The sequence below is a fragment of the Populus trichocarpa genome, chromosome 1, assembly GCF_000002775.5.
Source record: "Populus trichocarpa isolate Nisqually-1 chromosome 1, P.trichocarpa_v4.1, whole genome shotgun sequence".
Taxonomy (NCBI): domain Eukaryota; kingdom Viridiplantae; phylum Streptophyta; class Magnoliopsida; order Malpighiales; family Salicaceae; genus Populus; species Populus trichocarpa.
The window spans coordinates 27,768,822-27,796,784 of record NC_037285.2 but is presented as its reverse complement, the minus strand read 5'-3'; the positions used below and the strand labels follow the sequence as shown (position 1 = coordinate 27,796,784).

Sequence of the window (27,963 nt, the reverse complement as noted above, 5' to 3'; positions counted from 1 at the left end):
ACCACTTGCCTGTATCTCTATTAAGCTTAAGATGAAACTGTAGGAATCAAGGTTGTCTCTTTTTGGCCAGTATCTTTTCTTATATTCAAGGGAATTAATAGAAGCGTAAGATAGTGTTAGGAAAAAAAAGAAAAAAGAGGAGGTACCTCCCATGAGTTGAAACTGTATCTCTATCAAGCTTCACTGTTGTGCTTGAATGGAAAATGGCAGCATCCATGGTTCATTTCATATTGTGGAGTTCCTTTCCCTTGTCTCCATCAGCCGGAATTCTCTTAATTTGCTTCCAAAAGGCCTATCAGTGATGGTGCTGGAATTTGTCTTACTGCTATTGCAAGTGGCAATGGCTTACATGATTGTTGGGTCACTCAAAGAATTGGATATTGCTGCTAGATTGTGATCAAATTGCTTGAACCTGTTTTGAAATTCCGTGATTTGAGCCAGCCCACTAATCTTATGCTCGCAGTTGGATTGTTGAGGGTGTCTTTGTGGATTTAAGTTGTGATTGGAGCTTTGAATATCTACTTTCCTCCTTTGATCATTATATCATTGTTGTTAAGCTTGGCTTGGACTGTAGAAGTTGTGAGGAATTTCTTTGATTAGACAGTTCGTTCGGTAATTGCTCTGTATTATCTTCGAGGAAGCAATCTAGTGCTCAATTTTGCTCCAAAAGTGCTTTAACTTGAAATCTTGGAAGTGCTTGTTTAGGGTCAATTGTGCCTGCCATTTAAGCATTGAGAATCCTCACTCGGGGTTTGAAGAATTTGTTAGGAGAGGATGAATTCATGTTTTCCTGTGCACATTGCTGTCTTGGTGTTATGGAGTCTATCTTCAGATATGGCAATGGCTGAGCCTTTGTACAGGTAATCTCTCTAAAACCGACCCCATAGATTTTACTTATCTTTTGCAGTGTTTTATGGAAGAAACATTTTTACATCGAATTTCTCTTTTTCGATTTATATTTATATTTTCTGAAAAATAAATCTTAAAAAATAACAATTAGATTATCTGATAAATTAACTGTATAAACTTCTAAGAATGATAAATTAACTTTATAAATGATTTTTCTTTTTATATAAATGATAGTAAGTACATGTTTTTTTTTTTATATAAGATGACTCATGCCAGTTAAAGTAATTAACTTTATCAGTGTTAATGCAAAGTGAATTTACTTAAATTTCAAGGCAATTAACACCTAACTTTCATAAATTTATATATAACTTTAGTTGCTAGTTTTTTCTTTTGTCTGAATCTCAGTGCAATAACAACAAACTTCTATAATTCGTTTTGTATCGCACTTATTCAATCAAATCTTGTTTGTTTATTCCGTTTGATTAAGTATTTGTATAATTTTTTATCAACTGTTTTTTTCAATAATATTATTATAAACAATAAAATAATATTTAAAAAATGATATAAATAACTATATACTCGATGCTATTCATTGGAAATTCTTAAGGTAATTGACTATTTAAAAAAAAAAAACCAAAATTACTACAAATGATATTACATGATTTGATTTTTTTTATTTGAAAAAGACTTAATTGAAAAACAATAAGAATATTTATGAAATATAATTTAAACTCTATTTTAAAATAAATCTTTAAACAACTCGAAAAAACCTTGAAATAGATTGATTGGATTTTTTATATATATATATATATATATATATATATATATATATATATATATATATGTTCGATAAGAAAACATGCAATATAAATCTTAAATAAAAACTTACAATATGGTTTTTTATTTGGGAAAAATATAAATAATTAAAAATAAATATATTATACAAAATTTACACTCAAAATTTTTTATTTTTTTTAAAAAAACTTATCTTTAATTTCTATCTCTTCACTTTTTATATTTAATTAACACCGAACTTTTATTATATGAAAAAATTGCATTAAGTAATATTAAAAAGCAAAGCATTCAAACAACACTAAAAAAAAATATCAATATGTAGTATATACTAGTTATGTAACTCGTGTTCTACCGCGGGTCACATACTTTTATCTCATAAAAAAATTATATATGCAAGTTTATTCGATGTGTTTTTGCAGCTAAAACTTTTTTAAATGCAAATAAAACAGTTTATGCATATAAATAATAAAATAAAATCGAGAACTATATGTGTCAATAAATTAAAAAAATAAATAAAAATAACTAAAAATAAAACTGAAAAAAACAAAAAAAACAAGTGTATATCAAGATATTTAATCTTGCAAGACGAGATATTTACTCGGTTGTGTTTGCTAAATATTTTTAATTAAAATAGTTTTTTTATTCAATTAAGCAATAATAAAAATAAACACACACATATTAAATTGTTTGAATAAGATAAAAAGAGAAAATATATTATGTAAGACTGTACATATTAAAAATATTATTTAAAAATAAATATTTTTTATTTTAAAAAATAAAGTTCATCCATACAAAAGATGAAAAAATTATAGAAAAATTAGAAAACTCACTTCAAGAATTAAACACACAAAATAATTTTATAAAAATTTCTATAAAAAAATTAAATAAAAAAATAAAAAAATCATAGATGAGTTATATTAATTGAAACATAAATTTAAAAATTATTTATTAAAAAATACATTAAAAAAATATCAATAAGAAAATCAAAATAAGAAAAAAAATAATAACCTCGGGACCCAAAAGGGTTAAATAAATTTTTTTTCTCTTAAATTTATACTTAATCTATATATATACTTAAGAAAAAGAGGTTTAGAAAAGAGCTTAGAAGTATAGGTGGGCCTTCAAGCCCAAACCAGCATGCTTGGGCTTGATTGTTTTATTTATTTATTTATTTAAAGGTGCGAACATCTTTCTTTTGAAAAAAAAAAGAAGCAAATGACAAGTCTATTTTTGGCCACCATTGTGGTGCCTAAAAAGTTAAGGAAATGTTTTTTGGGCAAAAAAACTCAAATTCTAGATCATTTCAACTCAAAAATGTCTCACTAACATCCTTGAAACAACCACAAATCAATCTATAAACTCAACATACTCAAAAAATGTTCAAAAACTCGAAATCAAACCAGTTTAGATTTATCTTTCTTAGCCTAGATCTATTTTTTTTATGAAACATTGAGGCACCAAACAATAACCATCAAGCCTCTCTTATCTCATAAAACCTGTGGAAAAAAAAATCCATTTTTGTGATTGGAAATAGCTGAATAGTGACTTTCTCTCTTATCGCTAGAATCTGCTGACCTCTCTCTAACCAATATTTAAAAATTAATAAAAATAAATTTTTGTATTAAAATTTAAAGGAATCTAAATTATATAATTTTTGTTATTTTAAAAGTTTGATGACCTAAATATGTTTTTCTTGAAATCTATGACACGCCACCCATGCTCAATGTTTTTTTTTTTTTATTATTTTGGTCTCTTTTCTTCTAATTTTATTATTGATTAAAAAAATCTAAAGTAGTTGGCTTTTAATTAGAATTAAATCTTTCAAAATTAAACTTTGATAACTAAAATAAATTGCTATAAAACACATAGGAGATCCATGATGTTTTATAAGTATATAAACAATGCTAACTATAGGAAAAAGGAAAAACTAGGCATCTTAGTTTTCTACCTAATGATAACATACTATTATCTTTGTAATTAATTATAACTAAAAAGCATCATTTTGGACTGCACAATGCAGTCAATAGTAAAAAGACTAATGCCTTTAGTTTTTATTTTTTACTTTTTTTTCTTTGCTTTTTATTTTTAATTATTATTATTATTATTTAGTTTGTTAGTATTAAATTTTTTCTATTTAGTTATTACACTCTCATGATATGGATTTCAAGTTTGATGGGTTAATATGGTTTGACAGGTTAACCCAGTTGATTCAGATTTTTTTTAATTAGCTTTTTTTTCTTTCCAATTTCATCTTTTAATATCAATTTGATTCTCAATCACATTGATTTGTTTTATTTATTTTTCATTGGATTATCGTGATCTCATGAGGGGATTTTACTATACCCCTCCTCGCAAAGAACTATTCATTGAAATAGTGTTTTGCTTTGTTTTTCCCTTTGAATTAATTTTTCTTGTTTAATTTGATTCTTTAATATTAAATTTTTTCTATTTAGTTATCACACTTTTATGACACGGCCTTGTAGCGAGACCCAGATTCAAGGCTGTTGGGTCTGACGTTGCAGCCAGATCTAAGGCTTTTAAGCCTAGCGTTGCAGCCAAATCCACTTAAATTAAGGTCATACAAGTTTAATATTATTATTTTTATTATAATGAATATTGCTAATATAATAATTAATAAATTTGAAAAACATATTATTAGTTATAGTTTTTTTTTTGCTTTTTTTCTTTTTAATTAATTTTTTTTTTGTTTGATCTAGTTTGTTAATATTAAATTTTTTTATATTTAGTTATCACACTCTCAGGACACAGATCTCAGGTTTGACGGGTTAATCCAGTTGATTTAGAATGTTTTTTTTCTTAATTACTTTTTTTTTCCAACTTCAACTTTTAATATCAATGTGATTGAGAATTTAACTTCATAATTTATTTTATTTATTTTTCATTAGATTATCGTGATCTCATAAGAGGATTTTACTGTACTCCTCTTAATGCACTATTCATTGGAATAGTGCTTTACTTTGTTTTTTTTCCTTTTCAATCAACTTTTTTTTTTAATTTCATTCTTTAATATTATTTTTTTCTATTTAGTTATCACGCTTTAATAACACGACTTTGTAGCTAGACCCACATCCAAGGCTCGTGGGCCTGATGTTACAGCCAGATCCACGTAGGTCATGCAAAATTAATATTATTATTAATATTAAAAATATTATTATTTGTATTACAATGAATATTGCTATTATTATTATTATTATTATTATTATTATTATTATTATTATTATTAGTGTTATTCTTATTCTTAATATTGTTATTATTGTATTATTATTAAATTTTAAAAAAATATTATTACTATTAAAGAAAAACCATAAATTTGATTTGAATGAATTTAAAACTATAAGAATAGGGAAGATTATTATTATTATAAATATTATTATTTTTATTATTATTAGAGGAACCAAACCTCAAAATCTTGGGTCTGACTGGGGCACCAAATACAAGTTTATAATCATTAGTATTATTTTTATTGTTATAATTATCATTTATAATTTTTTTAAAAAATATTATTACTATTGAAGAAAAACCATAAATTTTATTTCAAAGGATAAAAAACTATAAGAACTTGGGTAAGATAAGTTTATTATTATTATTATTAATATTAAAAATATTATTATTGTATTATAAATATTACTATTTGGTCAGATATTACAGTAAGACTCAAAGCTTTTAGGTCTAGCTTTGCGGATAAACTTAACACTCTTGGATATTAATATTTTTCTATAGTTTTATATGCTAAAAAAATTAACCTGCAGTATAGTACGGCCATCATACTAGTATACCATAAAAGAAATATGAATAGCTAGCAAAGTGACGAAAAGATAAGAAAATAAGTGAATAAAAAAGGGATAATTATTTAGCCACCAGAATGAAGTTTCAAACTTTCAAGTTTCAGTTGCTGAATAACTACGCATCTGAGGAAAAACTACGCTTTTTTGGGCTAAAAGAAACTCCATTTCTTCCGCGGCGGGCCATCCTCATCTTTTAAAGTATTTTTTTTTAAATATATTAAAATAATATTTATTTATTTTTTAAAATTTATTTTTCATATTAAAATATTAAAACAATCTTAAAAACAATTAAAAAATTAATTTAAAATAAAAAAATCATAATTGTTTTTTAAAACACCTTGCCTCTTCATTTCCTTTTGGGAATTTGATCTAGTGGATAGATTATCAAACAAATCGGCAATTTATTTACAGAATAAGGAGGAGGAAGAGGGAATCGACGAACTTTGATTTTTTTTTTTTTTATCTTGCTTTACTGATGTAAAAATGCTGAGAACTAGTAGTCTCGTCCCTTCAATTTTTTTTTTTTAATTTGATTTTTCAATGCTCTAAATATTCTAATTACTTCAAAATTTGAATTTCATTTGCAGACTGATTCAACAGAAAGAAGAAATAAAGATGACTGTTGTAGAAGCTATTACCTCTGCTATTCTTCAGCCTTTGTTCGAAAAGTTGGCTTCTGCTAGTTTTCTTAAGTTTGCTAGCAAAAAGGAAAAGGAAATTGACGGTGAACTTAAGAAATGGGAATTAAGGTTGTTGGAGATTCGCGCGGTTCTGACTGATGCCGAAGAGAAACAAATAACTAACCAGGCCGTCAAATTATGGCTTAACAATCTCCGAGATTTGGCATATGATGTCCAGGATGTCTTGGAAGAGTTTGAAAATGAAGCTTGGTCTCAAACTTACAGCTACAAGAGGGGGAAGAGTAAATTAGGCAAGAATCTGGTCCCAACTTGTTTTTCTGCTGGTATTGGCAAGATGGGGTGGTCCAAGCTAGAGGAGATCACTTCGAGATTACAAGAGATTGTTGCAGAAAAGGATCTCTTGGACTTGAGCGAGTGGAGTTTGAGTAGATTCAATGAAAGACTGCCCACAACGTCGTTGATGGAAGAAAAACCACGTGTCTATGGGAGGGGAAAGGATAAGGAGGTTCTGGTTGAATTGTTGATGAGAGGTGGTGAAGCAGCAAATGGGTCGCCGTTCTCTGTGATTTCAATTATTGGTTTTGGAGGTGTCGGCAAAACAACTCTTGCGCAGCTAGTGTATAATGACGAGAGTGTGGAGTTTGATTATAAAGCATGGGTTTGTGTTTCTGATGATTTTGATGTGCTTAGGATAACCAAAACAATTTTAAGTTTTGATAGTTCTGCTGCGGGATGTGATTTAAATTTGCTTCAAGTGCAGCTGAAGGAGAAGCTGTCTGGCAAGAAGTTTTTGATTGTTTTAGATGATGTTTGGAGTGAGAACTACGAGGACTGGACTGCTCTTTGTAGCCCATTTGCCAGCGGGGCACGAGGAAGCAAAGTTATTATCACCACTCGTAACGAAGGAGTCTCATTACTGACGGGTTCAATTTATGCTTATGCACTGAAGGAGCTGTCGGATGATGATTGTCTGTTGCTATTTGCCAAACATGCTTTAGATGCAAGTAATTTTGATGATTATCCAGATTTGAAAGAAATAGGCGAAGAGATAGTTAAAAGGTGCAGGGGATTACCTTTGGCAGCAAAGACGCTTGGAGGCCTACTGCGTGGTAAACCGAATTCTAAAGAGTGGAAGGCTGTATTGAATAGCAAAATGTGGGATTTACCAGAAGAGAATAGTGGGATCCTTCCAGCTCTGAGATTGAGCTACCATCACCTTCCTTCTCATTTAAAGCAGTGCTTTGCATATTGCGCAATTTTTCCAAAGGACTACGAATTTGACAAGAATGAATTGGTTTCGTTGTGGATGGCAGAGGGTTTTCTGCAGCAACCAAAGGAAAAGAAACAGATGAAAGACATAGGCAAGGAATACTTTCATGATTTATTATCAAGATCCTTCTTTCAGCAGTCCAGTGCCAACAATGTCCGGTATGTTATGCATGACCTAATAAGTGAACTAGCTCAGTTTGTTAGCGGAGAAGTATGCTTTCATTTGGGTGATAAGCTTGAGGATTCACCATCGCATGCAAAGGTTCGCCATTCATCATTCACTCGTCACCGTTATGACATCTCCCAAAGGTTTGAAGTCTTTTATGAGATGAAAAGTTTACGAACTTTCTTACCATTGCCAATTTTTTCACCACCATATAACCACTTGACCAGTAAGGTGTTGCATGACTTGGTTCCAAACTTAAAACGTTTGGCTGTGCTATCTCTAGCTGGTTATTGTTTAGTAGAGCTGCCAAGTTCTATTTGTGCATTAAAGCATTTACGGTACCTTAACTTGTCTTATACTGAAATTGAAGTGTTACCTGAATCACTATGTGAAGTATTTCGGCTGCAGACGCTGGGATTGAGGGGTTGCAAGAAACTTATTAAGTTACCTATAGGCATTGACAACCTAATTGACTTGCAGTACCTTGACATTAGCGGCACAGATAGTTTGCAAGAGATGCCACCTCAGATAGGTAATTTGACAAACCTCCATACCTTGCCAAAGTTTATCATGGGAAAAGGGCTTGGGATAAGAGAGTTGATGAAACTTTCTCATCTTCAAGGACAACTTAATATCACAGGGCTGCATAATGTGGTGGATGTTCAAGACACGGAGCTTGCCATTCTAAAGGAGAAGAGGGGCCTTAGTGAATTATCCTTGGAATGGATTCATAATGTCAATGGTTTTCAAAGTGAAGCAAGGGAATTGCAGCTCCTCAACCTTCTAGAACCTCATCAAACTCTACAAAAGCTTTCAATTATGGCATATGGTGGCACAACATTCCCATCATGGTTAGGGGATCACTCATTCACTAATATGGTGTGCCTACAACTTCGTGGATGCCATAAAATCACATCATTACCATCACTAGGACAACTACCTTTACTTAGAGATTTGAGCATAAAAGGCATGGATAAGGTAACGACAGTTGGTGCTGAGTTTTTGGGGGTTGGTTCTTCTGTCAAGGCCTTTCCATCTCTGGAGGGTCTAATAATTGAGGATATGTTGAATTGGAAGCAATGGTCCTGGTCTAACGGATTCAACCAAGAGGAAGTTGGAGACTTTCCTTATCTACGTGAGCTTACAATAATAAATTGTCCCATGTTGGCTGGGAAGTTGCCAAGTCACCTTCCATCTGTGAAAAAACTTTCTATTTGCAATTGCCCGCAGTTAGTAGCCTTACCTGAAATACTTCCATGTCTTTGTGAATTGATTGTTGAAGGGTGTAACGAGGCAATTCTAAACCATAAGTCTTTGCCCTCCCTTACTACTTTAAAAGTTGGGAGCATCACTGGCTTTTTTTGTTTACGTAGTGGTTTTTTACAAGCCATGGTGGCACTTCAAGATCTGGAAATTGAAAACTGCAATGATTTGATGTACCTGTGGCTAGATGGAACTGATTTACATGAACTTGCAAGTATGAAGCATTTAGAGATCAAGAAGTTCGAGCAGCTTGTGTCATTAGTTGAGCTTGAGAAATTTGGTGACCTGGAACAGCTGCCAAGTGGGTTGCAGTTCCTTGGTTCACTCAGAAATTTGAAAGTTGATCATTGCCCAAAACTAGTGTCGTTTCCAGGAGGTTTGCCATACACTCTACAACGTCTTGAGATTTCACGGTGTGATTCGCTGAAGTCATTGCCTGATGGGATGGTGATAACGATGAATGGCCGTAAGAGCAGCCAGTGCCTTCTTGAAGAGTTGCTAATTAGTTGGTGTCCATCTCTCAAGTCCATTCCAAGAGGAATGTTGCCCATCACACTGAAGTCATTGGCAATTTCATGGTGCAAAAATCTCAAGAATCTACATGGGGGAATTGTGTATGATGGCGGTGATAGAACGGAGTTGTCTCGTCTTGAGCATTTGACCATAGAAGGTCTACCTCTCTTGCCCTTCCCAGCTTTTGAATTTCCTGGGTCTCTTAAGACGCTTGAAATTGGCTATTGCACAACGCAGTCACTAGAGTCCTTATGTGACCTATCCCATCTCACTGAGCTGGAAATAAGTGGGTGTTCTATGTTAGAATCATTCCCAGAAATGGGATTGATCACTCCAAATCTTATTTCTTTAAGCATATGGAAATGTGAGAATTTGAGGTCTCTACCCGATCATATGGACTGCCTAGTTTCTCTTCAAGAGTTGAGTGTATATCATTGTCACAGTCTTGTTTCTTTTTCAAAAGGGGGTTTGCCTCCAAACTTAATTGAATTTGAGATCCATTATTGTGAGAATGTCACAGAGTCAATGTTAGACTGGGGACTCTACACACTCATCTTTCTTAAACGACTTGTAATTGAATGCACAAGTCCTTGTACAAATATGGTTTCCTTTCCCGATGATGAGGGTCAACTTCTTCCCCCTTCACTAACCTCTCTTTACATCTTGAGCCTCAAGGGTCTGAAGTCCATATCAAAGGGCCTCAAACGTCTCATGTCTCTTGAAATTTTAATGATTTCAGACTGCCCTAAACTCCGTTTCTTGCCTAAGGAAGGCTTCCCTGCTACGCTTGGGTCCCTGCATATTGAATTTTGCCCCCTTCTGAAAAAACAATGCTCAAGAAAGAATGGACGTTATGGGTCCATGATTGCCTTCATTCCCTATGTAATACTGGATGTTCGTTTTCTATAAATGAAGTCCGGATAGAATTTTGCAATCCAGTAACCATGATGGTGGTAGAACCTGCAGATTGTTACTAGTTTCTGCTGATTGAAAGTGAACAAGAGAATCAGGTACCATTCTTCTTTCTCTGACTTCAAAGTTGGCCAAGTGGTTTGCGCAATTGTTGTCTTGTCAAAGTCAACTTCTTACATGCTCATACACCATATTTCATTTCTTATGGCATCTCGCAATCTGTAGTGGTGAAATAACTAACTAAAATCATGCTATCATCAAGGCAATCAAGGCAATCAAGCCAAACAAGCGGTTTAAGATAACACATATTCTGTATCTCCATATAGATTGTTAATTTATCCCTCAACAAATATTCATCAAGAAGCCAATCAACCACCATGTGCAACCCATGTTCTCTTCATCATTTGCATATAATTGTAGTGTTTTCTCTCAGATGATAAATAATATGTCAAATACTCTCTAATAAGAGTGAGTATGATAATTTGATCCCCTATGCCTACCCTATCTACAATAAGCAAATACCTAGCGCCAGGTACTTCTGAAGCTCTTTGCTACACTTTCTTCTCTTATGCAATTTCAAGTTAGTGTCTATTTTATCAAGTAGAAAGAGCTAGAAAAACAACTTTATATTGTTTTTGACTATTGGGTTGTCATCTCATCGAAATGATCAAATCCCTAATTATTTATTTCACAGGTATCTAATTGTATTGGAATATGTAATCTCATAAATAATAGTAGAAATTGAATCATTTTTTTGTTATTTTATATAAAATTTCATAAGTCTAAGTTAAGTGGAGTTTCTCAATTCTTTTCCAGTTGTATCCATTGCAAATTCCAATCTGAGTAGAAAATTAAAATTCTCTTTATTTCTCTATTCATACATGTTTCAGACATTCCATAGTCGTGTATGGAATTAGATAAAATTGTTATATTATTCTATAAACAAAATGTCAATTTCATCAGTTTTGATTGTTGATCCATATAATTGGATGAAAAACAAACCAATAATGGGATTTCTTTTTCAATAAATGGGAAATTAAAAATGATTGGGGATGGAAATGGGGAATGTCTACGATACCTGAATTTAATCCAATACAATTTGAAGGTATTTGTAGGTTCATTAATTAGAGTTTAGCATAAGAACTTTATTAGTTCCCAACAATTGAAGATAAAAATCAAGAAATTGAATACATGGAAAAATTGTTTATTAGGAGTGTAGGCTCAAGGCATAGAGGCAATTACTTAGTGTTCTTTTTGAATTTTTAGTGATAGGACATTTGAGAACCTTTTGCTTGGTGATTGGACTTCCAATTGAGGAACACTTAGCTGCTCGCACCAACGCGCATGATATGGGGTCATAACTGCTGTTACTGTTATACTCCCACACTTTATTGAGATATATGCATGTTATTGATCACTGAACATGTAGAACTATATTTCAACAAGACTGCTTACAAACCCTTGTGCGAAAGAGAAGTGCATTAATCCTGCAAAATACGAATTTTTTCTTTCATAAGTTCTGTTTTCATTGTAATGATTTTCAATTGTTTGTTTGGCAATATATATATATATATATTCCTTTTCTTTATTGTTATATGTGGTCCTTGAGCACTAGGGTTACTGCACAGGAAAACCTGCACGCATGATTCCCTTTTGACCATTCCTATAATTGTAGAAAAAGTGGAGGCATTTCTGTTCCTGGCACTCCCTCTCCTATGTTTTTCTGTTCAATTCTTTTTTTCCTTCCATGTTTAATCCTTTCAATTTGAGAATTTCTGCCGTTTATTTTCTTTTGTTTGATCAGTTGATTGTTTGCACCCTCTGCACTTCATATTGGTTCTCTCTTGTATGAAAATTGATGTATCCTTGAATTACTGACATGGAAGAAACGAACCTTTTCATTTATTACAGCAGTGGAGAAGTGATTAAAGATCATTCTAAGACATTATCACAATTTTTTTTTTTAATGAAGGCTCAACTACTTAAATGAGGAAAATGGTGTATCCATCACCCAGATCACCTCAGAGGTTTTACTAAAACAAGGGGTCCATGTTGCTATTGACAGGTAAATGGAAACTTGTTTCTTGCATTTTCTAGATCCTCTTTGAAATAGTAATCGGTGTCTATTGGTAACGTTGTTTCTTTTGTGGTCTGATTATAATTCTAGATGGGAGTTAATCCACCAAGGTTTCATGGGAATGAAACAATCAGTGTCTTTTGACTGTTGAAGTTTTAGAAGTGATTATTGGTTTTTTAAACAAGTCTTGCATCTTTTTCGGAGGTAAATTATCAAAGCAGCTTGCCTTCTGATCATTTCCTGTTATTATTTGTAGGGTTCCGGTGGAAGTTGAAATCCACGGGTCTCATTCCTGCCCAATTGCTTGCTTTACAAAAGATGAAGTGAATGGTGAGACAGTCCAATATGGTGGAGGTGAGGAGATGCCGCCGATTGCTTTTGAAGTAGTTTAAGCTGTTGTCAATGAACTAGGAGCAGATAAAGTTGGAATAAGGCAATTTCGCTAAGCAAACTACACGGACAAGAGATTAATTTCAAAAGGTTTGGAGCCTTACATGAACTTTTTAATAAAATATGGATTCTCTACACCGTATGATTGAGTCATTGCATGAAGACAGTGGAAGGGAAATATGGGGACACCATGGTCTTCTACCCCATTAGATGGGACATATTTATACAGTTGCTTGGGGTATGACTGATGAGGACGCTGAGAATATAGCTGTGCTAGAGAACTGTGCAGAACAAATTATATTTTGCTTGCCTGTAAATCCAGACAATGTCAAGGAGATACAAGTTTGATGCTCCTCGCAACAAGTACAATCAAGGGAAATCTAACTGCATGACCGTGTCATAACAGTGATGATCCATTTTATTCATTCTCTTAATGCTTCTCGACTTGTTGAAAACACTACTTAAGACTCAGAAGGTCAGTTGGAACTTGAATTGTCCAATCATTTTTTCTTGTTTTACATCCATTAAACATTACTAAATTGACAAATAGCAACGAAAACGCTGATGAAAACAGCGACGGAACATTTTTGTTGGCAATTGCTAATGAAAATGGTGACATAATTAAAAAAATAAAAAAATTATATTGGCAATTTCATCAGCATGGTAGCATTGATGACGTGTCATTTTGCCAGTGAATAGCTGATGAAAATTCTATTGGTGATTTTAAAATGAAATTACACCTGACAGTCCTCTCCCCCATTTCTTCTTCTCTCAATTGAAATTCCTAATTTTCCCATTTCCCCCAAATTTCCCGCCCTAATTTCACTCGATCTCTCTCCTTCCCTGTCATTTGTGGTGGCACCTTTGGTTCTCCTTTTTGTGCTCTTTTCTCTGCTGTTGTTTCTCGGGTTTCTTGGTGTCTTTCTCTCTAATGTTTGCTTTTTTTAAATGCAGGCCTTTGGGTTTTGGGTGCTTTGGAGATTTCATTATCCTAGTGTCTTCCTTCCAAGGAAGTTGTTGTAGAGGCTAGGTGTGGAGATTGATTTTTTTGGATTTAACATTCAATCGGTTCTTCTCTCTTCCCACCATTCCCATTCCATTTGGGTGTTGCTAGGTAGGTTCATGTTTCTTTTCTGATTTGGTTAGCTTCCAATTCTCTTTTCAATGTTTTGTTCTTTGACTTGTAATTCCTGTTACTTTTGTTGAATGCTTATTTGTGTTTATGTATATCCAGTTTGACCAATTGACGTTTCCTGCAAGAAACTTGACTGATAGATGCAATCAGAGATACCATTTTATAGCTAATGTATTATGTAGTGTGTATGCTTTTATTTGGTGGAAATGGGGGTTGGATTGTATAAGGAAATGAGGGTTGAGTTCATAGTTAATTGCATGCAACATTGTAAATGATTTGGATAGTTTTACTTGAAATTTGTATGCGAAGATTGAATCCATTACTTTGCAAGTTTCCATTTTGTTGGTTAGTTTGATGAATAATTGTTGTCGTACTTGGCTAATAGAGTGTAAAAATTGCTTGTGTTGTATTATGTACGAGTAGTGTGTTTTGAACGAGTGAGGTATACGGCTCAAGTGGTATTATTCTGCCTTCTTTGCAATGTTTAGGGCAAACAGAGTGTTCCTTACTGACTTTAGTCTTTTTCTCTTGATATTGTTTCTTCTTGTTAGGTTTTTTCTTATTGCAAAAAAGAGATTCTGTTATCTTATTTGGGCCAGTTGAGGTTAGGGAACCTCTTGCGTCTAAAAAGAAATGTTAGGCAAAAAGAATGACATCAAACTCATCTATTATGTAGCGATGACCTGTAATGTAGTTATGCTCTTATGAGTTTGCCATTGAAGCATTAACTTCTTTCTGTGGAGGTTGGTTGGGCTGTTGATTATGTTGTTCACTCTAGCCATGTTTGTTTATCTGACATATATTTGAGTAGTCTGTGGTTTATGGTTTTTTGTTTCAGAAACGAATTGATAACTGGATAAACATTGAACAATATGTGGCATATTTGTTTTGCCTAAAAGTCTTGAACTTAAAAGCGACTGAATCTGTGCAGGGCCAATTGAGTTGGTGGATTGTTCCAAAAACTAAGTTAAGAGTTTTCTTGCAATTGTGTTAGTTGTTTCCTTTTAGATACCATGTATCAAAGAAGAAACATGCCTAAGTCCAACGACATCGCTACTGCTTTGTCAAGTAGCAGTGTCAAAGCAATAACGTTGGTGATCGTGTTGTTAATTCAGGTGAATCATGAAGAAACACATGAAAAGGCATCTACCACGGAAGTTACTGACCAAGGCTCGAACAATGTGGACAACAAAGTTGGAATTTCCTTTACCAGAGACATTTTATTAGGTAAAATTATTGTAGAATGGAAGGACCACCTCACTATGTAATTAATATTTTTTTTCTTCTAAATACTGAAGTTATTTATTTATATTTGGTTATTTTAAGTTTTACATTAAATTAAAATGGCTTTGAAGAATTGATTTTCATTTACCATTAATAAAGTTGTCTATTCGATCACATCTACGATGAAATTATTATTTGAAGAACTATTATTTCAATGGAGTCTTATTATTTGAAGAACTATTATTTCAATGGAGTCAGCTTCATAAATATCTTGAATATATGAATATGGTAGCAGCTTGGTGGAGAAAGTTTAAGGTTAGATAATAATTTTTAATTTGAGTTAATAGTTTTATAAATTTTAAAAATTAATTAATATATGATTTTAATACAAGGAAAAAATTTACTGGGACAATAGCAATGAGATGTCAAGAAAATATGAGAAAACTACAGTGTAACTAGTTAAGTTTTAATATAAAAAATGTTATATTATTGTAAATTTATATAAATAATTTAAGCTTCCTTATAACCTTGTCCTCCGATACTATTCAGTATTCACTCCTCAAATAATTGGGATATTAATGCAACCACAGGTGTGGATTACTAAGTAATACTTTAAAAGATGTGGGGAAATTACTGTAACTTTTTCCACACCACATGTTTTGTTTTATATTTTATATTTTATCTTTTTTTTTCTTTTTTTTTCCCACATTTTTTTTTATTTTTTTATTTTTTAGGTTTTACAGTGTTTTTTTTTAAAACACTGTGGATTACTACAGTGTTCCCCACATGATTTTTTTGTTATGATTTTTTCCAAAATTTTCTTTGTTCATTTTATTTTTTTAAATATTAAGCTGGTTAAAAATTTAGTTTTGCATTTTTTTTCCTTAAAAACATTATGAATTACAACAGTTTTTTTCCATATAATTTCACAAGCATACCACAAGCCCATGGCATCTGACACGGTCATCTAGTAATCATCTAACCTTCGAAGTAGGACAATGAAGGTGACTTTTATCATTGACCCAAGATAGATTATTATTCAAATCTTCAAAGTCTTGGCCTTGTGCTTGTTAGGAACTACTTTGATTTTCTAGAAAGACATGGATATTAGTAATTTATACATCTAGATACATTTATATTTAGTTTAGTTGAGAATAAATTGATAGTAGCATTGTTATACATGCGCACTGGAAGGTTCATTGAATGCTGGGCTGCATAAAAATAATAAAAAAAGCTCTCCACTCTCATGATCGTCCTCTCTCAACCGCTAGCCAGAGATATAGTGTGAACCTCTGTTTTTTCACAAGAAAATATACAAGATATGGGAGAAACGGACATCGCAACTGTTTGTGATGGGAAAGCTTAGTAATTCACGGCTGATTTCATATTTAACGTATGGGAAAGCTTTTTATTCTGATAAAGAGATGTTGTTTTTGAGGAGTGGTTGGTCTTAATTCTCCATTTCTTATTGATTTCCTAAACAGAGGATGGCATAACCCAATGAGCTAGGGAGTTCTGGATCCTCACTTGCCGGGAACGACGTGCAGCTTGCCACTTTAGTTGGTCAAGTGTCCTTGTAGTCATATGTGTTTGCACATCAGCAGATCTACCGACGAATCACGTTAATGGGACTCTTGTAATATTGAATAGACGTCTTTGCTGTAGTAAAATAATCGTTTTCCAAGATTCATTTTTTATTTTAGTTTTATTAAGGGGAATCTCAGTTTTTTTTCATTATTTCTTGCATCCTTTGAACTTTAGGATTATAATCTATTCATTATCAATATTTTTAACATATATATTTTCAAAGTTTATCTCTTTAAAATATAATTGAATATTTTTTTTAAAAAAATATTTATTTAAATATCTAAACATTCAAGAGTCTTCAAATCTACAAAAAATAACATTTTACAGGTACCAGTCAGCAGTTACCTTAACTTACCAGGCACCAGGTACAAGCTAATAGCCACATTGGCTAGGAAGAATGGGTCAGATTGCTAGAATAAAGAGATTAACCGATTATCCAATATATAAATCTCGATTCCAAACTACTTGAATTTTTTAGGATTTCAATATTATTGGTGCCATCTGTGAGAATCTCAACAAAAAGCTAATTCTTTCTTGTTTCTCAAAAACTTTTTTCATGGCTGACGAAGCCCCAACACAGTGGTAATCATGTCAGTGGCTACGCCAACTGCTAAGCCAACAGTTATGCCAGCGGTTACGCCAATGGCAACGCCCATGACCACGCTTCACAGCTATGCCTATGAGTCCACTCATGGCCACGCTCCACGACTATGTTGCAAAGCTACACCCATGATCTTTATGGCAACTTGTACATGCTAAAATGTGTCACCAAGACTTATGGGGCTTCGATGATACACAAAAGGTGAGTTCCACCTACAAGACAAGCTCTACCTACTAGGTGAGCTCCATCTACCGGACGAGTTCCACCTCCTAAACAAGCCCCACACTTTTAAAATAAATGTGTTTTGAGAATGAGAAAATAATTCCATGCAATTATAAGGGGAATGTAAAAAAAGTTAAGAAAAGAACTGCACAAAAAGGTGTTGGTGCAAATCCCGATTAAAAATCGATAATGTTACCGTGAAACGATAATAAGTTCGTAGATGAAATAAATGATGAAAAAAGAAAGATGAAACTATCCCATTTACACCATCAATTGAGCATAATATAAGGTCTAAATGGAAGAAGATTAAAGAAAAAGTTAAAGGGGCTAAGTTCAGAGGCTCAGATTAAAAAGGGGCAAATCTATCACACTAGACCTTTAACTACTCTTTGGTGTGTGTGTGTGTGTGTGTGTGAAGATTAATTTTTATTTATGTTCTAGTTATTTTGGAAAGCAAACATCTGTACCTTTCCAACAATATATGGGCTCTCTAATTCACACGGTTGAGAGAGAACGATGTATTTGAAGTTGGGTCTGAAATCAGAATTTGGGTTATAAATTCCAATACCGTCCGGTTTTATGTTATCAAGCATAACTCCCAATCTGACTGTTAGATCGAGCTAAAATTTTATAAGGACTCTCCTGATATATGTTCTTATATTAGGTTAAAATTTCAGGACAATAAGAGTTCAGGGCCTTACAATTAGGTCGGCAGCCAGATGTGTTACCCAAAAACATAGGAAAAATATTATGAGGGGTAAAATGGTAAAGTAAGCAAAATTTCTCTTTATAAACAAGAGAAAGCCGGTGAAGAGTTCCAGAAGCTAGGGAGAACGAAAAGCCCTCAATTTCTTATTAATTTTTGAGTGGTTTCTTGCTTAATTGAGAGATTCTTATGAGGACTAATCATTCTCTTGAAAAATAAACATGATATAAATGAGTTTTGAAGTGAGAAACCAAGAAAAGAAGATGAATATGTAGAGAGGGAAAGTGAGAAATCTTGAAGAGAAAGAAGAAGAGTTTGAGTTCTCTTGCATCAAACTCCATGGAAATAGTGTTTAAAATGGTAAACAAGCCTTCACCTTCATTTATATACAATTCTTAGTTGGTTTTGGTTATAGGTATAAAATGGGTATATGTTTAAGCTTGAGTTTGATTGAATGATGAATTGTTGTTGTTAAACTTTGATAAAAAAATGTTTTTGTATGTATCTAAGAGTGGGTAATGTGAAATCATAGGAAAAGTTCAAGGAAAATCCATGAATTTGAACCATGGTGTCATTATGCAAAAAAGAAGTACTTGAAGGGTTTGGGTTTTGTTGATTGATTTGACATGTTTTAATTGTTTTGGGATGGAATGCATGTTAAAAGTTGAAGTGACAGTCATGGTTATATCATGGAGGATATTCGACCAAAATAGAAAATGATGAGGGAGGGATTTTGAATGATTGTTGTGATGAGCTATAGTTAAGCTTGAAATGATATGTGTTAGAAGAAAACAAAACTAATGTAAGATTAGCTTAAGTGTATGTTGTTAAGGTTTGTTGCATATGTTTAATTGTAAAAGGAGAAAGTGAGAAATGAATGGTTTATTTTTTGTTGTGTTAATAATTCTAAACAAGGATATTAATGTATGTAGTGTGGAAATAAAAGGAAGAAATTCCAAGGGAATGAGTTTCTCTATTTTGGCCAAATTTTGCTATGTTGTAGATGAAGGGAAATTATTTGAATGTCTTAATTTATATTTGGTTTAAATGTGTGATGCAATGATGCTAAATGACCTTAAATAATATTGTTTACACATGAGAATTAGTTGGAAGTTGAAAAGGATTTTCAAGGGGTGAAAATCTTTGTCGTTCAAAATTTTAGTTAAAGAGAGGCTACTATGATTGTTTATTTTGAGCCTGAAAAAGATATAACTTAGATTTAGTTTTTTTTTAATGAATGTTGTAGGTATGGATGTTAGATTTCAAATGAAATGGATCTTGATTAATTTAGAGTTGTATTACTCCAGATATAAGCTAAACACTGAGTAACGGTCTAAACCGATATAAATCCCGTCAAAGTAACTAATTGTCGGGTTGATAATGATTCAATAAAGGTGAAATATGACGGTTGTCATCTAAAAATGTGATTATGCCTTAGTAATTAAGTGTTGATTCTTAGTATGTGTGTACTTGAATATTAGTATGTATAAAACTAATTACCCAGTAATGGGTTAGTGACATTAGTTCGGTTGATGACCAAAACATATGACTTGGCAAGATGGTTTAATAAGAACATAAAATTGATTGAAAAGATGAATTAACAGTCTATAATGGAGCCAGTGGCATCAGTTGCATTAATGACTGGGATATACGTGATTTGGCTAGTGGTCTTGTGGTTAACAAATAATATATGTGTTAACGACTCATCAAATTGGTAATGAAATGTTAGAAGAAGCCAAATTGTCACTACCAAAACAATAATATTCTAGGGACTTTAATGATCCATGTCTAGTGAGTTGTTTAATATGTGTTTTAAAAGTTTAGATTGTTACACGAAGTTGCTTGTGTGTTGATGATATCAGAATCCATGACAAGTTTTATGTCATAAACGGCTAGATGAAATTTGGATAGGGTTTGTATAAAAAAAAGCTCACCTGAAATTTTATTAATCGGGAAGGTTTTCATTGGAGACCATAAGTCGAAGTAAAATGACTGGATGAAATTTGGATAGGGTTTGTATAAAAGAAGCTCAACCAAAATGTTATTAGTCATTAAGGTTTCCATTGGAAATCATAAGTCGAAGTAAAATGATAGCCTTGGATCTTTTGAAAACGAGTCAAAATAGTGTGAAGGATAATAACATGGGTTACATGAAAAGGAAATGAGACGAGGTAATGATAATTACAGATTTTGAGAGATTAAACTAAGCAATTAATCGCGCAAGAAGTTTTTAATGGCAAATCACATGTTAGCAAAACACATGTATTTGATCAAAATAAATTGAATATTAAAAAAAATCAAAAAGGGATAAGTATGCTACAAAATGAAATGTGACACAATTTAAAATAATTACAAATTGATAACTTGAGAATGGTTCATAATAAGTGGAACATCTACTAAAATTTCAGTAAAGTATTCTTAAATGATATAAAGATTGAAATATGATACTAATATGTTTTTTTTTTATATATATATAAAAACATATTCATCCTATTTTCCGATTTTAAATTTTAAGTTCAAATTTCAAGAAAGTTCAAAAAATTATTAAATTATTGGAATGTTACACTAGTTATTTTATCTAGAAAAAATAAATATAATTATTAGAACCAAGAGAGTAATCCATTATTTAATACATTTTCCTTACTTCTAAAGGATTTTTTTTTGAGATCTAGCTAATCTTTCATTATCTCGTAATTAATAGTATGAGTATGAATCTCATATATATTTATCTTATTAAAGATCGTAAAACAATAATTACTATAGATTCTGCAAGATCATAGTAGCTACTTTTTGATTAATGATATTCTTTTTCATTTTAATTTAAATGTTTTTTTTCCCTCCAACCACAACTAGATTAAGCATCTATCTAGCTGTATGGCACGAATAAAACAATTATATATAGTAAATAAAAGTTTATCTTATTGCTCTTCACACGACCTCTAGGAAGATAGTTAGTATTTATGAATTCTTTTGTCCAAACAATCCAAAACATTTTTATTTTTTATATATACCGAACAAAATATTAAAAAAACATGCAGCTATTTGTAAAATAATTTCAAGAACAAGGAGAAATTAAATAATCTTGTTATCAAAAGAATTCTTTTCTTCATTTTTTTCAAGAACAATATCTTTTGAATATTTTACTATATTCCAATATTCACCTTTTTTGGAGTTACAAACTAAAAGTTAGAATTATCATGTTATATAAATTTTTTTAAAGGATAAATTTTATAATTATGTTGATATAAAATGTACGCTTTTAAGATATTCCAAAAAAAAAATCCAATTAACACGTAATCTAATTAAAATTTACATTACAAATTAAGTGCAATAATTTTTATTTTATTTTATTTTATTCCTTTTAGATAGTACTTTTTTCCCCGATCAATGGAATTATAAAGACAAAAATAACATTGAACAACATCGTCTATCACCTAACAGCATGCAGGACCCATTTGAATAGTTAATCTTTTTGCTGCAGACTTTATTTGACCCTCGTGCTTTGACCATATCCTCAGATCCCTGCTGCTTCAGCTAATTCCCTTCATTTTCTAGTCCCAGCAAAGTTGCCTTTAGCTAGTCGATCCTCTGCTTGCTTGGAAAAATCAAGACTAAAAAAGAAAGATGCACAAGAGAAACAATTCACAATTCAAAGCTTCACAAGAAAGCATGACCGAAGAGCCTCAAGCTGCAGGCACAAGTTTGGTAGGGAAATTGATCTGTTGTTGTTTGTTAAATCCAAGTCCTGTTATGGATACCAGGAATGAGGAAATTAGTTCAAGATCAAGAGATGTGGAAAACCGTGCTTGTGGAGAGAGGCACCATAGATCAGCAGGTAAAAGAACTCCCACAACTTCTTTGCTTGATAGATCTAAGGTTTATGGTAGAAAGAAGGACAAAGAGTTCATTCTTGAATTGTTACTGGAGAGAGAAGTAGCTAGCAATGGTAGAGTTTGTGTGGTTGCCATAGGTGGGGAGGAAGGAGTTGGCAAGACCACTCTAGCCCAGCTTGTGTACAACGATTCCACAGTGGCCAACGCTTTTGATTTGAGAGCTTGGGTTTTTGATTCAGAAGATTTTGATGTGCGGAGCATAACAGGGACAATCCTCCAGGAAGTTACCAAGGATCAGGCTTGTAAGCTCAGTGGAGATTTGAATTTTCTTCAGGTGAAGCTAAGAGAGAGACTTTCTGGAAAGAGAAGTTTAATCGTGTTAGATGATGCTTGCAATGTGGGCTATGACCAATGGGATCTTCTACGCCAACCCTTTGCTGGTTCTGAAGTTAAAATAGTTGTCACCACGCGAAACAACAGTGTCCCACGAATCATGGCTGCCATTTCCACTCGCCATCTAGAGGTGTTATCAGATGACGATTGTCTTTCAGTGTTTTTAGATCATGCACCGCCAGAACTGAAGTTCGTCGACGCAGATCCGAAGCAGCAAGCAATAGTGGCAAAAATAGCAAGCAAATGTAAAGGCTTACCACAGGCTGCAAAATATCTGGGGGGAAGACTGCGCTCTGCTCACTGTACTCAATGGGAGAAGATATATATATCGAATTGTGAGATATATATTTGAGGATGAGTGGCAGGGACTGACAAGATTAATAACATGATAATTAAGAATGCATGTTTATCCAGCCAATCTCTCAAAGGAGATGTTCGAGAGTTCTTTTGCTCATGTTTTTTTCTGCGTTTTTTTAAAATATTTTTAGTTTGAAAAAACATAAAGTTAATGTCTTTTATTGTTTTATAATAATTTTAATATACTAAAAAAAAAAACTGAAAAAAGATAATTTCATTTGCTGATATTTTATATATGGACTTTGCCATTCAATCACTGACTGGAAATCTTGTGCTCCACGGTGATTTGTTTGGACGAATGATCAGTTGATCTAGTGAATTGAGATTTTCAATACGGATGATTAAAGTTTAAGAGAAATCTATCAACATATTCTCATAGATTGCACCATCACATTCTTATATATATAAGAAATAATTAATTATATCGATCTTTCAATTATAAGACTCTGCTAATTAATTATTGAAACTATATGTTTGACCTCACAATCATTAGTTTTAATGAAAATATATAATTGATAGAATATATATATATATATATATATATATATATATATATATAAAACCCTTTGGTTATGGTCATTAACCTCTCAAATAATAAATAAATGAAGGAAGAATTGATACAGAAAGATTGGCTGGGATAGATATCGGGTTGATATAAGCATTGCGTGTAGTAGCTTGATTGTTAAGGAATCTCAAGGTATTCAATGGCAGAAATATTAAAATCTCAACAGAATGCTTTTCAACTAATTAAAAGCCAAAGTCAACCTCAACCAATCAGACTCGGCCGAGTCTGGAAGCAAGACGCGATCTGGCGAAGATGAAGAAATCAATCGAACCGCATCCCGCAAGCTCTCAACGATGATACATATTGTGCTAGTCCAGCTCACTGATTGAAGTTTCTTACCTCCATGCATGGAAGTTTCCACATGCTGACAAGTCAAAGCAGAATAGTTGCAGTGAACTAAGCTTGATCGATCTATTTGGTCAGTTTATACAAACCACTAAGGAAAAATCCAAACAATTTAATTAAGGGTCCCTAACGAGGCCTACCACGCAATATCATTGTTCATAAAAGACTTTTAAGACTTTCAATTTGTCTCCCACTTTCTTCGAAAATTGTTATTGTAGATTCGATTTCACATACAGGTAGGGTGAGACCGAGACTGGTCCATATTTGAATACATATTAATTATCACCGTTTTCAACAAGCAAGATACTCCCTTGTTTCAGTACCCTTCATTCATTCTTGAAATCTTGCCAGTTTCACCAAGGTTGCGTCGGACTGCTTGATCAAGACGAAAACCAAAGATGCATAGGAGGGGCAATTCACGATGTAAGGCTTCATCATCTAATCAAAACATGACCTGTGAAGCTGCCGGCACTACAAGTAAGGTAAGAAAACTGATCCCTTGTTGTTGATACCAAGAAAGATCAGGGAATTAGTACAGGATCAAGAGATGCGAGAAAGAGATGAGGAGATAAATTCATGAGGTTTGAAACACTCAGGATAAAACACACTGTTTTATTTCAGCAACAAGAAGATTATAAATAACTAAAAGCTCTTTAAATACATCTTCTCTTTTTCTCTAATGTTTCTCTCTTATATTTCCCACCAACAAAGAAACCCACGATTTGTTTGGCTGATGTGCATTTATGGTAGATAAAAGCACAAAAAAGCGATTCTTGGATTGCGCTACTGAATTGTGAGGCAATCAACGATGATGGGGTTTCTGTGATCGCTACAAGTAGCTAGCTAGGAAGTGAGGGGTAGGAAAAATCACCGTAGCTCAGATTTTACGTTATGTTGATATAGTGTTGAAGTCTTTTGAATTAAGGCTATGGGTTTTCGTTCTTGATGTTTTGTTAACAACAACAATTCTTCTGCAGGCAATTCCTTTGGAAACTTGTAAGTTGAGCGATGATCTGAATTTGCTTCAATTGATGCTAAGAGAAAAGCTTTCTGGTAAGAGATGCTTGATTATCTTAGACGATGTGGACAGTACTGAGCAATGGGATCTTCTATGCAGACCCCTTTCAGCCGCCCGCGCGTGGAGTTAAGATAGTTATCACAACAAGAAACGATGGCGTCCCATCGTTCATGGGTGGCTTTTCACACCACCATCTAGAGGCATTATCAGAATATGATTGCCTGTCAGTGTTCGCACATCATGTTTTAGAAAAGCAAAATTTGATGCAATCCAAATCTGCAAGCTTTTGGGTAAGAATAGCAAGCTAGTGTAAGGGCTTACCGTTGGCAGCAAAATTTTTTTGAGGGGAAGCTGCGTTCCACGCTAAACTATGATGAATGGGAAAAGGTATCAAATTGTGAGATATGGGATATACATGAGAAAATGGAAGGAGTTTTTCCACCCCTATGTTGCCACAACAGGATAGTTTTTTATGGTAGCCGACGGATTTGTACCATTTGTTGCCGCACTTTGTCACTTGAGGAGTTAACTGGATGTACTGATGGCTGCACTATTCCGAATAAGCTGAGGAAATCATGTAGGTAATTTACTGTTTGTAACTAGCACAACACAATCACGTTTAGCTAGAAATTAGTTCTTAAATTAACAGTGAGGATCTTAACCAGCACAAGCACGATTAGCGATATTGAAGGAAGGAACTGGTTAGGAGCGGCGCCAATTTTATGTGCTTGATTTCAATTTATTTACAAGGCAATATTCAGTTAATTCTACTAGTTTTATACTTGATAACCTGCAATAAAAACAAAGATAAAATACATTTAATCCCATGGTGCAGCATGTTGGGAATCCTAGCTTTCATGCATCTTCACTTTATGCTTATTTTTTAGCAGCTAGTACTTCAATGCAATGGAGTCCTGGGTTGGATGAGGCAATTCATCAGTGCCTGATTGTGAGCACTCTTCGACTTTCAAACACCGATCATTTTGCAGTTTCCATGGAGGTATGGGATATCGCTAATTGAACGATCGATGCATTATCAATAACCTAACGAATCTTCCCTATTCACCTTTACGTGTTCCATGGCATATACAGGAGTATTCAACGAATGAACAAGGATCGATCTTCTCATGGTTTGGCCACATTGGCCGTGGAAAAAACAAGTGGGATTCCAGATCTTGGAGCACTTTTCGTATCTTCTTTCTGTAGAGCTTTTGGCTGGCTCGGATAATTCAGGTATGGAATATTATATCTCATATATATCGTAGCTAGCTAGCAGTACTGCAATAAAATCTGCATATTTTGGCACACCTGCAATGAACTGTATGCGGTCGAAGCAAGGTGTGCTTATAATTTCTACATTAATTATAATCTCTAGCTAGATATTGCTTCATATTATATATAATCAGTCAGTTGAATGCACAAGTCTTGTGTTATATATAGCTAAATCCAACAGAACTTAATCATGATCAGATCAACAAAAAGGGAAATGAGGGGGGAAATATCAATAGCGCGCAGTATTAGGAAATATGGTATGATCAATGCGAAAGGCGAGTCGTAGGTGAGTCAGGTTCTTTTATTTATTAGTTTACAGAGTGTGATCCTATATAGAGACATAGTCTTGGTTGGGCGAAGAACATATTTGCAGTAAGATCGATCGACCAAATTCCTCCCGGAGTTGGTGATGGAGCTGCACTGAGCGTGGGGTTCAATTTCTAAGACCTAGGCTGCAATATTGAGCTTGGGTGGCCAAACTACTCTTGGTCCAGGTGAATGCATCAAAATCTAGGTGAGATTCTATCAATTTCTTTTTATTTAATTTTTATCTATAAAATATTATTTTATTTAAAAAATTGTCTAAAACAACGCTACTTTTTTAAATAAATAAATAAAAAAACGCATGAATTCAGGTTAATTTATTGATTTGCAAGTTGACCTATCCCACCTGTAATCAATCTAATCTTGAACCAAGTCTCTTAACTATGAATGGGATTGATACTCCATTCTCTCTCTCTCTCTCTCTCTCTCTCTCACTCACTCACTCACACACACACACACACACACACACACACACACAAGGAAAGCAAACAATCAGTTATTAATTGAGAAATTATAAGAACAAGATAAAAAGTTTTTTTTTTTTTTGAGTGAGAGATTCCAAAGAATAATTTTATTAGATCTCCTTTTTTTTAATTGATCTCAAATTGATTTTTTTTTATAAAAAGAATAATCTTGTTTATAAAAAATTAAAAATTATGGATGCCAAAATTTGATGAAAAAAAAGAAAAAAGAAATATTTTATTTTGAAGAATCAGGTATGCTTCGTTTCAGAATAATAAGGTACTTTGTATTTTTTAAGAAAAGACGGGAAGAAAAACTTCATCTCATCCCACGTTTTTCAAACCTTGCCTTTTGAGAACTTTAACAAACTACTATTTATTATTAATAATAATTATTTTTTTAAAAAAATTAAAAATAATATATTTTTTAATTTTATTTCTCATATTAAAATAATAATAAAAACACTAAAAAAATTAAAATAAATAATTTTAAATTTTAGCAAAATCATGCCTAGCCGGATAGCTAAACTGACCCTTAAAGGTGAGTAACAAATCTTGTTGCTTTATTTAGCAAAAAAATAAATGTGATGTTGAAATTAGAGTTTTATATCTGTTAAGATTTAACCTGATAAGTTAAAGATTTCCCCACAAAGAGATATTTGTCTTAAACCTTATATGAAACCAATAAATAAAAATATAACTTAGATTAACAATCAATCAATAATATATTTTATCTTAGATAAAGTGCACTGAGGTGATACATCTTTTCCTTGTACAACTAGTCTCCTTACTCACATTCTCGCAAACCATAGGTTTCCTAGTGACCATGATACTAGGTAACGACTCTCTCTAATCATAACTTTATAATTCAACCCAAAAACACCCTTCAATTCGATGAGGCAGCCCCGTCATTTGATGTCGGGCACGTCACGAGAGGGTGACGACTCTACTGGGGACTTGCCTGATTGAGCTTTGTTTGCTTGTTTATTTATTTATTTTTGTTAGTCTGAATAATTTAATTTTAACATGTATTTTTTTTAACATATTACTCATATATATTTCTTTACATGCTGCTTATGTATAAGTATATCGAATATGAATTAATTTTTTTATGCATTTTAATCTTTGAATAAATTCAATTTTAGATTAAGTGGGGAATAGAGGTCTACTTTTTTTTTTTTTTATATACTTAATTAGAGATTCAAAGAATAATTTTATTAGATCTCTCTCTGTTTTTTT

At 32.8% G+C, this 27,963-nt stretch overlaps 3 protein-coding genes and 1 long non-coding RNA gene across 18 annotated transcripts; all 4 read left to right on the top strand.

Annotated features, from left to right (window-relative positions):
• The first annotated feature begins 50 nt into the window (after positions 1-50).
• LOC7463827 (putative disease resistance RPP13-like protein 1) lies at positions 51-15,141 on the top strand. Of its 8 annotated transcripts, none has more exons than XM_052453481.1 (7): positions 51-860; positions 6,038-10,312; positions 12,187-12,279; positions 12,548-12,771; positions 12,845-13,156; positions 13,636-13,795; positions 14,932-15,141. In XM_052453481.1, the coding sequence occupies exons 1-2, from the start codon at positions 775-777 to the stop codon at positions 10,209-10,211; spliced, it is 4,260 nt and encodes a 1,419-aa protein (XP_052309441.1). In that variant the 5' UTR covers positions 51-774; the 3' UTR covers positions 10,212-10,312; positions 12,187-12,279; positions 12,548-12,771; positions 12,845-13,156; positions 13,636-13,795; positions 14,932-15,141. The 8 variants fall into 8 exon arrangements, with proteins under 8 accessions (XP_052309441.1, XP_052309433.1, XP_052309437.1 ...); XM_052453473.1 differs by adding an exon at positions 14,748-14,782 and having other exon boundaries at positions 12,548-13,156; XM_052453477.1 differs by adding an exon at positions 14,655-14,782 and having other exon boundaries at positions 12,548-13,156.
• Positions 15,142-15,262: 121 nt separating this feature from the next.
• Positions 15,263-16,849, top strand: LOC127905408 (uncharacterized). The gene is made up of 2 exons (XR_008059379.1): positions 15,263-15,355; positions 16,525-16,849. It is a non-coding gene; the product is annotated as an uncharacterized LOC127905408 (long non-coding RNA).
• Positions 16,850-21,615: 4,766 nt separating this feature from the next.
• LOC112323351 (putative disease resistance RPP13-like protein 1) lies at positions 21,616-22,886 on the top strand. The gene has a single exon (XM_024581194.2). The coding sequence runs from the start codon at positions 21,781-21,783 to the stop codon at positions 22,732-22,734; it is 954 nt and encodes a 317-aa protein (XP_024436962.1). The 5' UTR covers positions 21,616-21,780; the 3' UTR covers positions 22,735-22,886.
• A 538-nt stretch (positions 22,887-23,424) lies between these two features.
• On the top strand, positions 23,425-27,794 carry LOC112328950 (uncharacterized). Of its 8 annotated transcripts, none has more exons than XM_052452290.1 (6): positions 23,425-23,722; positions 24,001-24,131; positions 24,627-24,699; positions 25,065-25,244; positions 25,555-25,667; positions 25,760-27,794. In XM_052452290.1, exons 2-6 carry the CDS (start codon positions 24,048-24,050, stop codon positions 25,871-25,873), a joined length of 564 nt encoding a protein of 187 aa, XP_052308250.1. In that variant the 5' UTR covers positions 23,425-23,722; positions 24,001-24,047; the 3' UTR covers positions 25,874-27,794. The 8 variants fall into 8 exon arrangements, 4 of the variants coding, with proteins under 4 accessions (XP_052308250.1, XP_052308253.1, XP_052308256.1 ...); XR_008059023.1 differs by lacking the exon at positions 23,425-23,722 and adding an exon at positions 24,767-24,957 and having other exon boundaries at positions 23,893-24,131; positions 24,627-24,702; positions 25,129-25,248; positions 25,558-25,667; XM_052452293.1 differs by lacking the exon at positions 23,425-23,722 and having other exon boundaries at positions 23,893-24,131; positions 25,760-25,900; positions 26,138-27,794.
• Positions 27,795-27,963: the final 169 nt, after the last annotated feature.

What these genes read in the sequence shown, in the direction of transcription:
- LOC7463827 (XM_052453471.1), top strand. Translation starts at nt 775, where the DNA reads ATGAATTCATGTTTTCCTGTGCACATTGCTGTCTTGGTGTTATGGAGT. An exon ending in ATGGCTGAGCCTTTGTACAG is followed by an intron (nt 861 to 6,037) that starts GTAATCTCTCTA and finishes TTTCATTTGCAG; the next exon opens with ACTGATTCAACAGAAAGAAG.
- LOC112323351 (XM_024581194.2), top strand. Translation starts at nt 21,781, where the DNA reads ATGCACAAGAGAAACAATTCACAATTCAAAGCTTCACAAGAAAGCATG.
- LOC112328950 (XM_052452290.1), top strand. Translation starts at nt 24,048, where the DNA reads ATGCATAGGAGGGGCAATTCACGATGTAAGGCTTCATCATCTAATCAA. An exon ending in GAATAAGCTGAGGAAATCAT is followed by an intron (nt 25,245 to 25,554) that starts GTAGGTAATTTA and finishes CTTATTTTTTAG; the next exon opens with CAGCTAGTACTTCAATGCAA. An exon ending in ATTTTGCAGTTTCCATGGAG is followed by an intron (nt 25,668 to 25,759) that starts GTATGGGATATC and finishes TGGCATATACAG; the next exon opens with GAGTATTCAACGAATGAACA.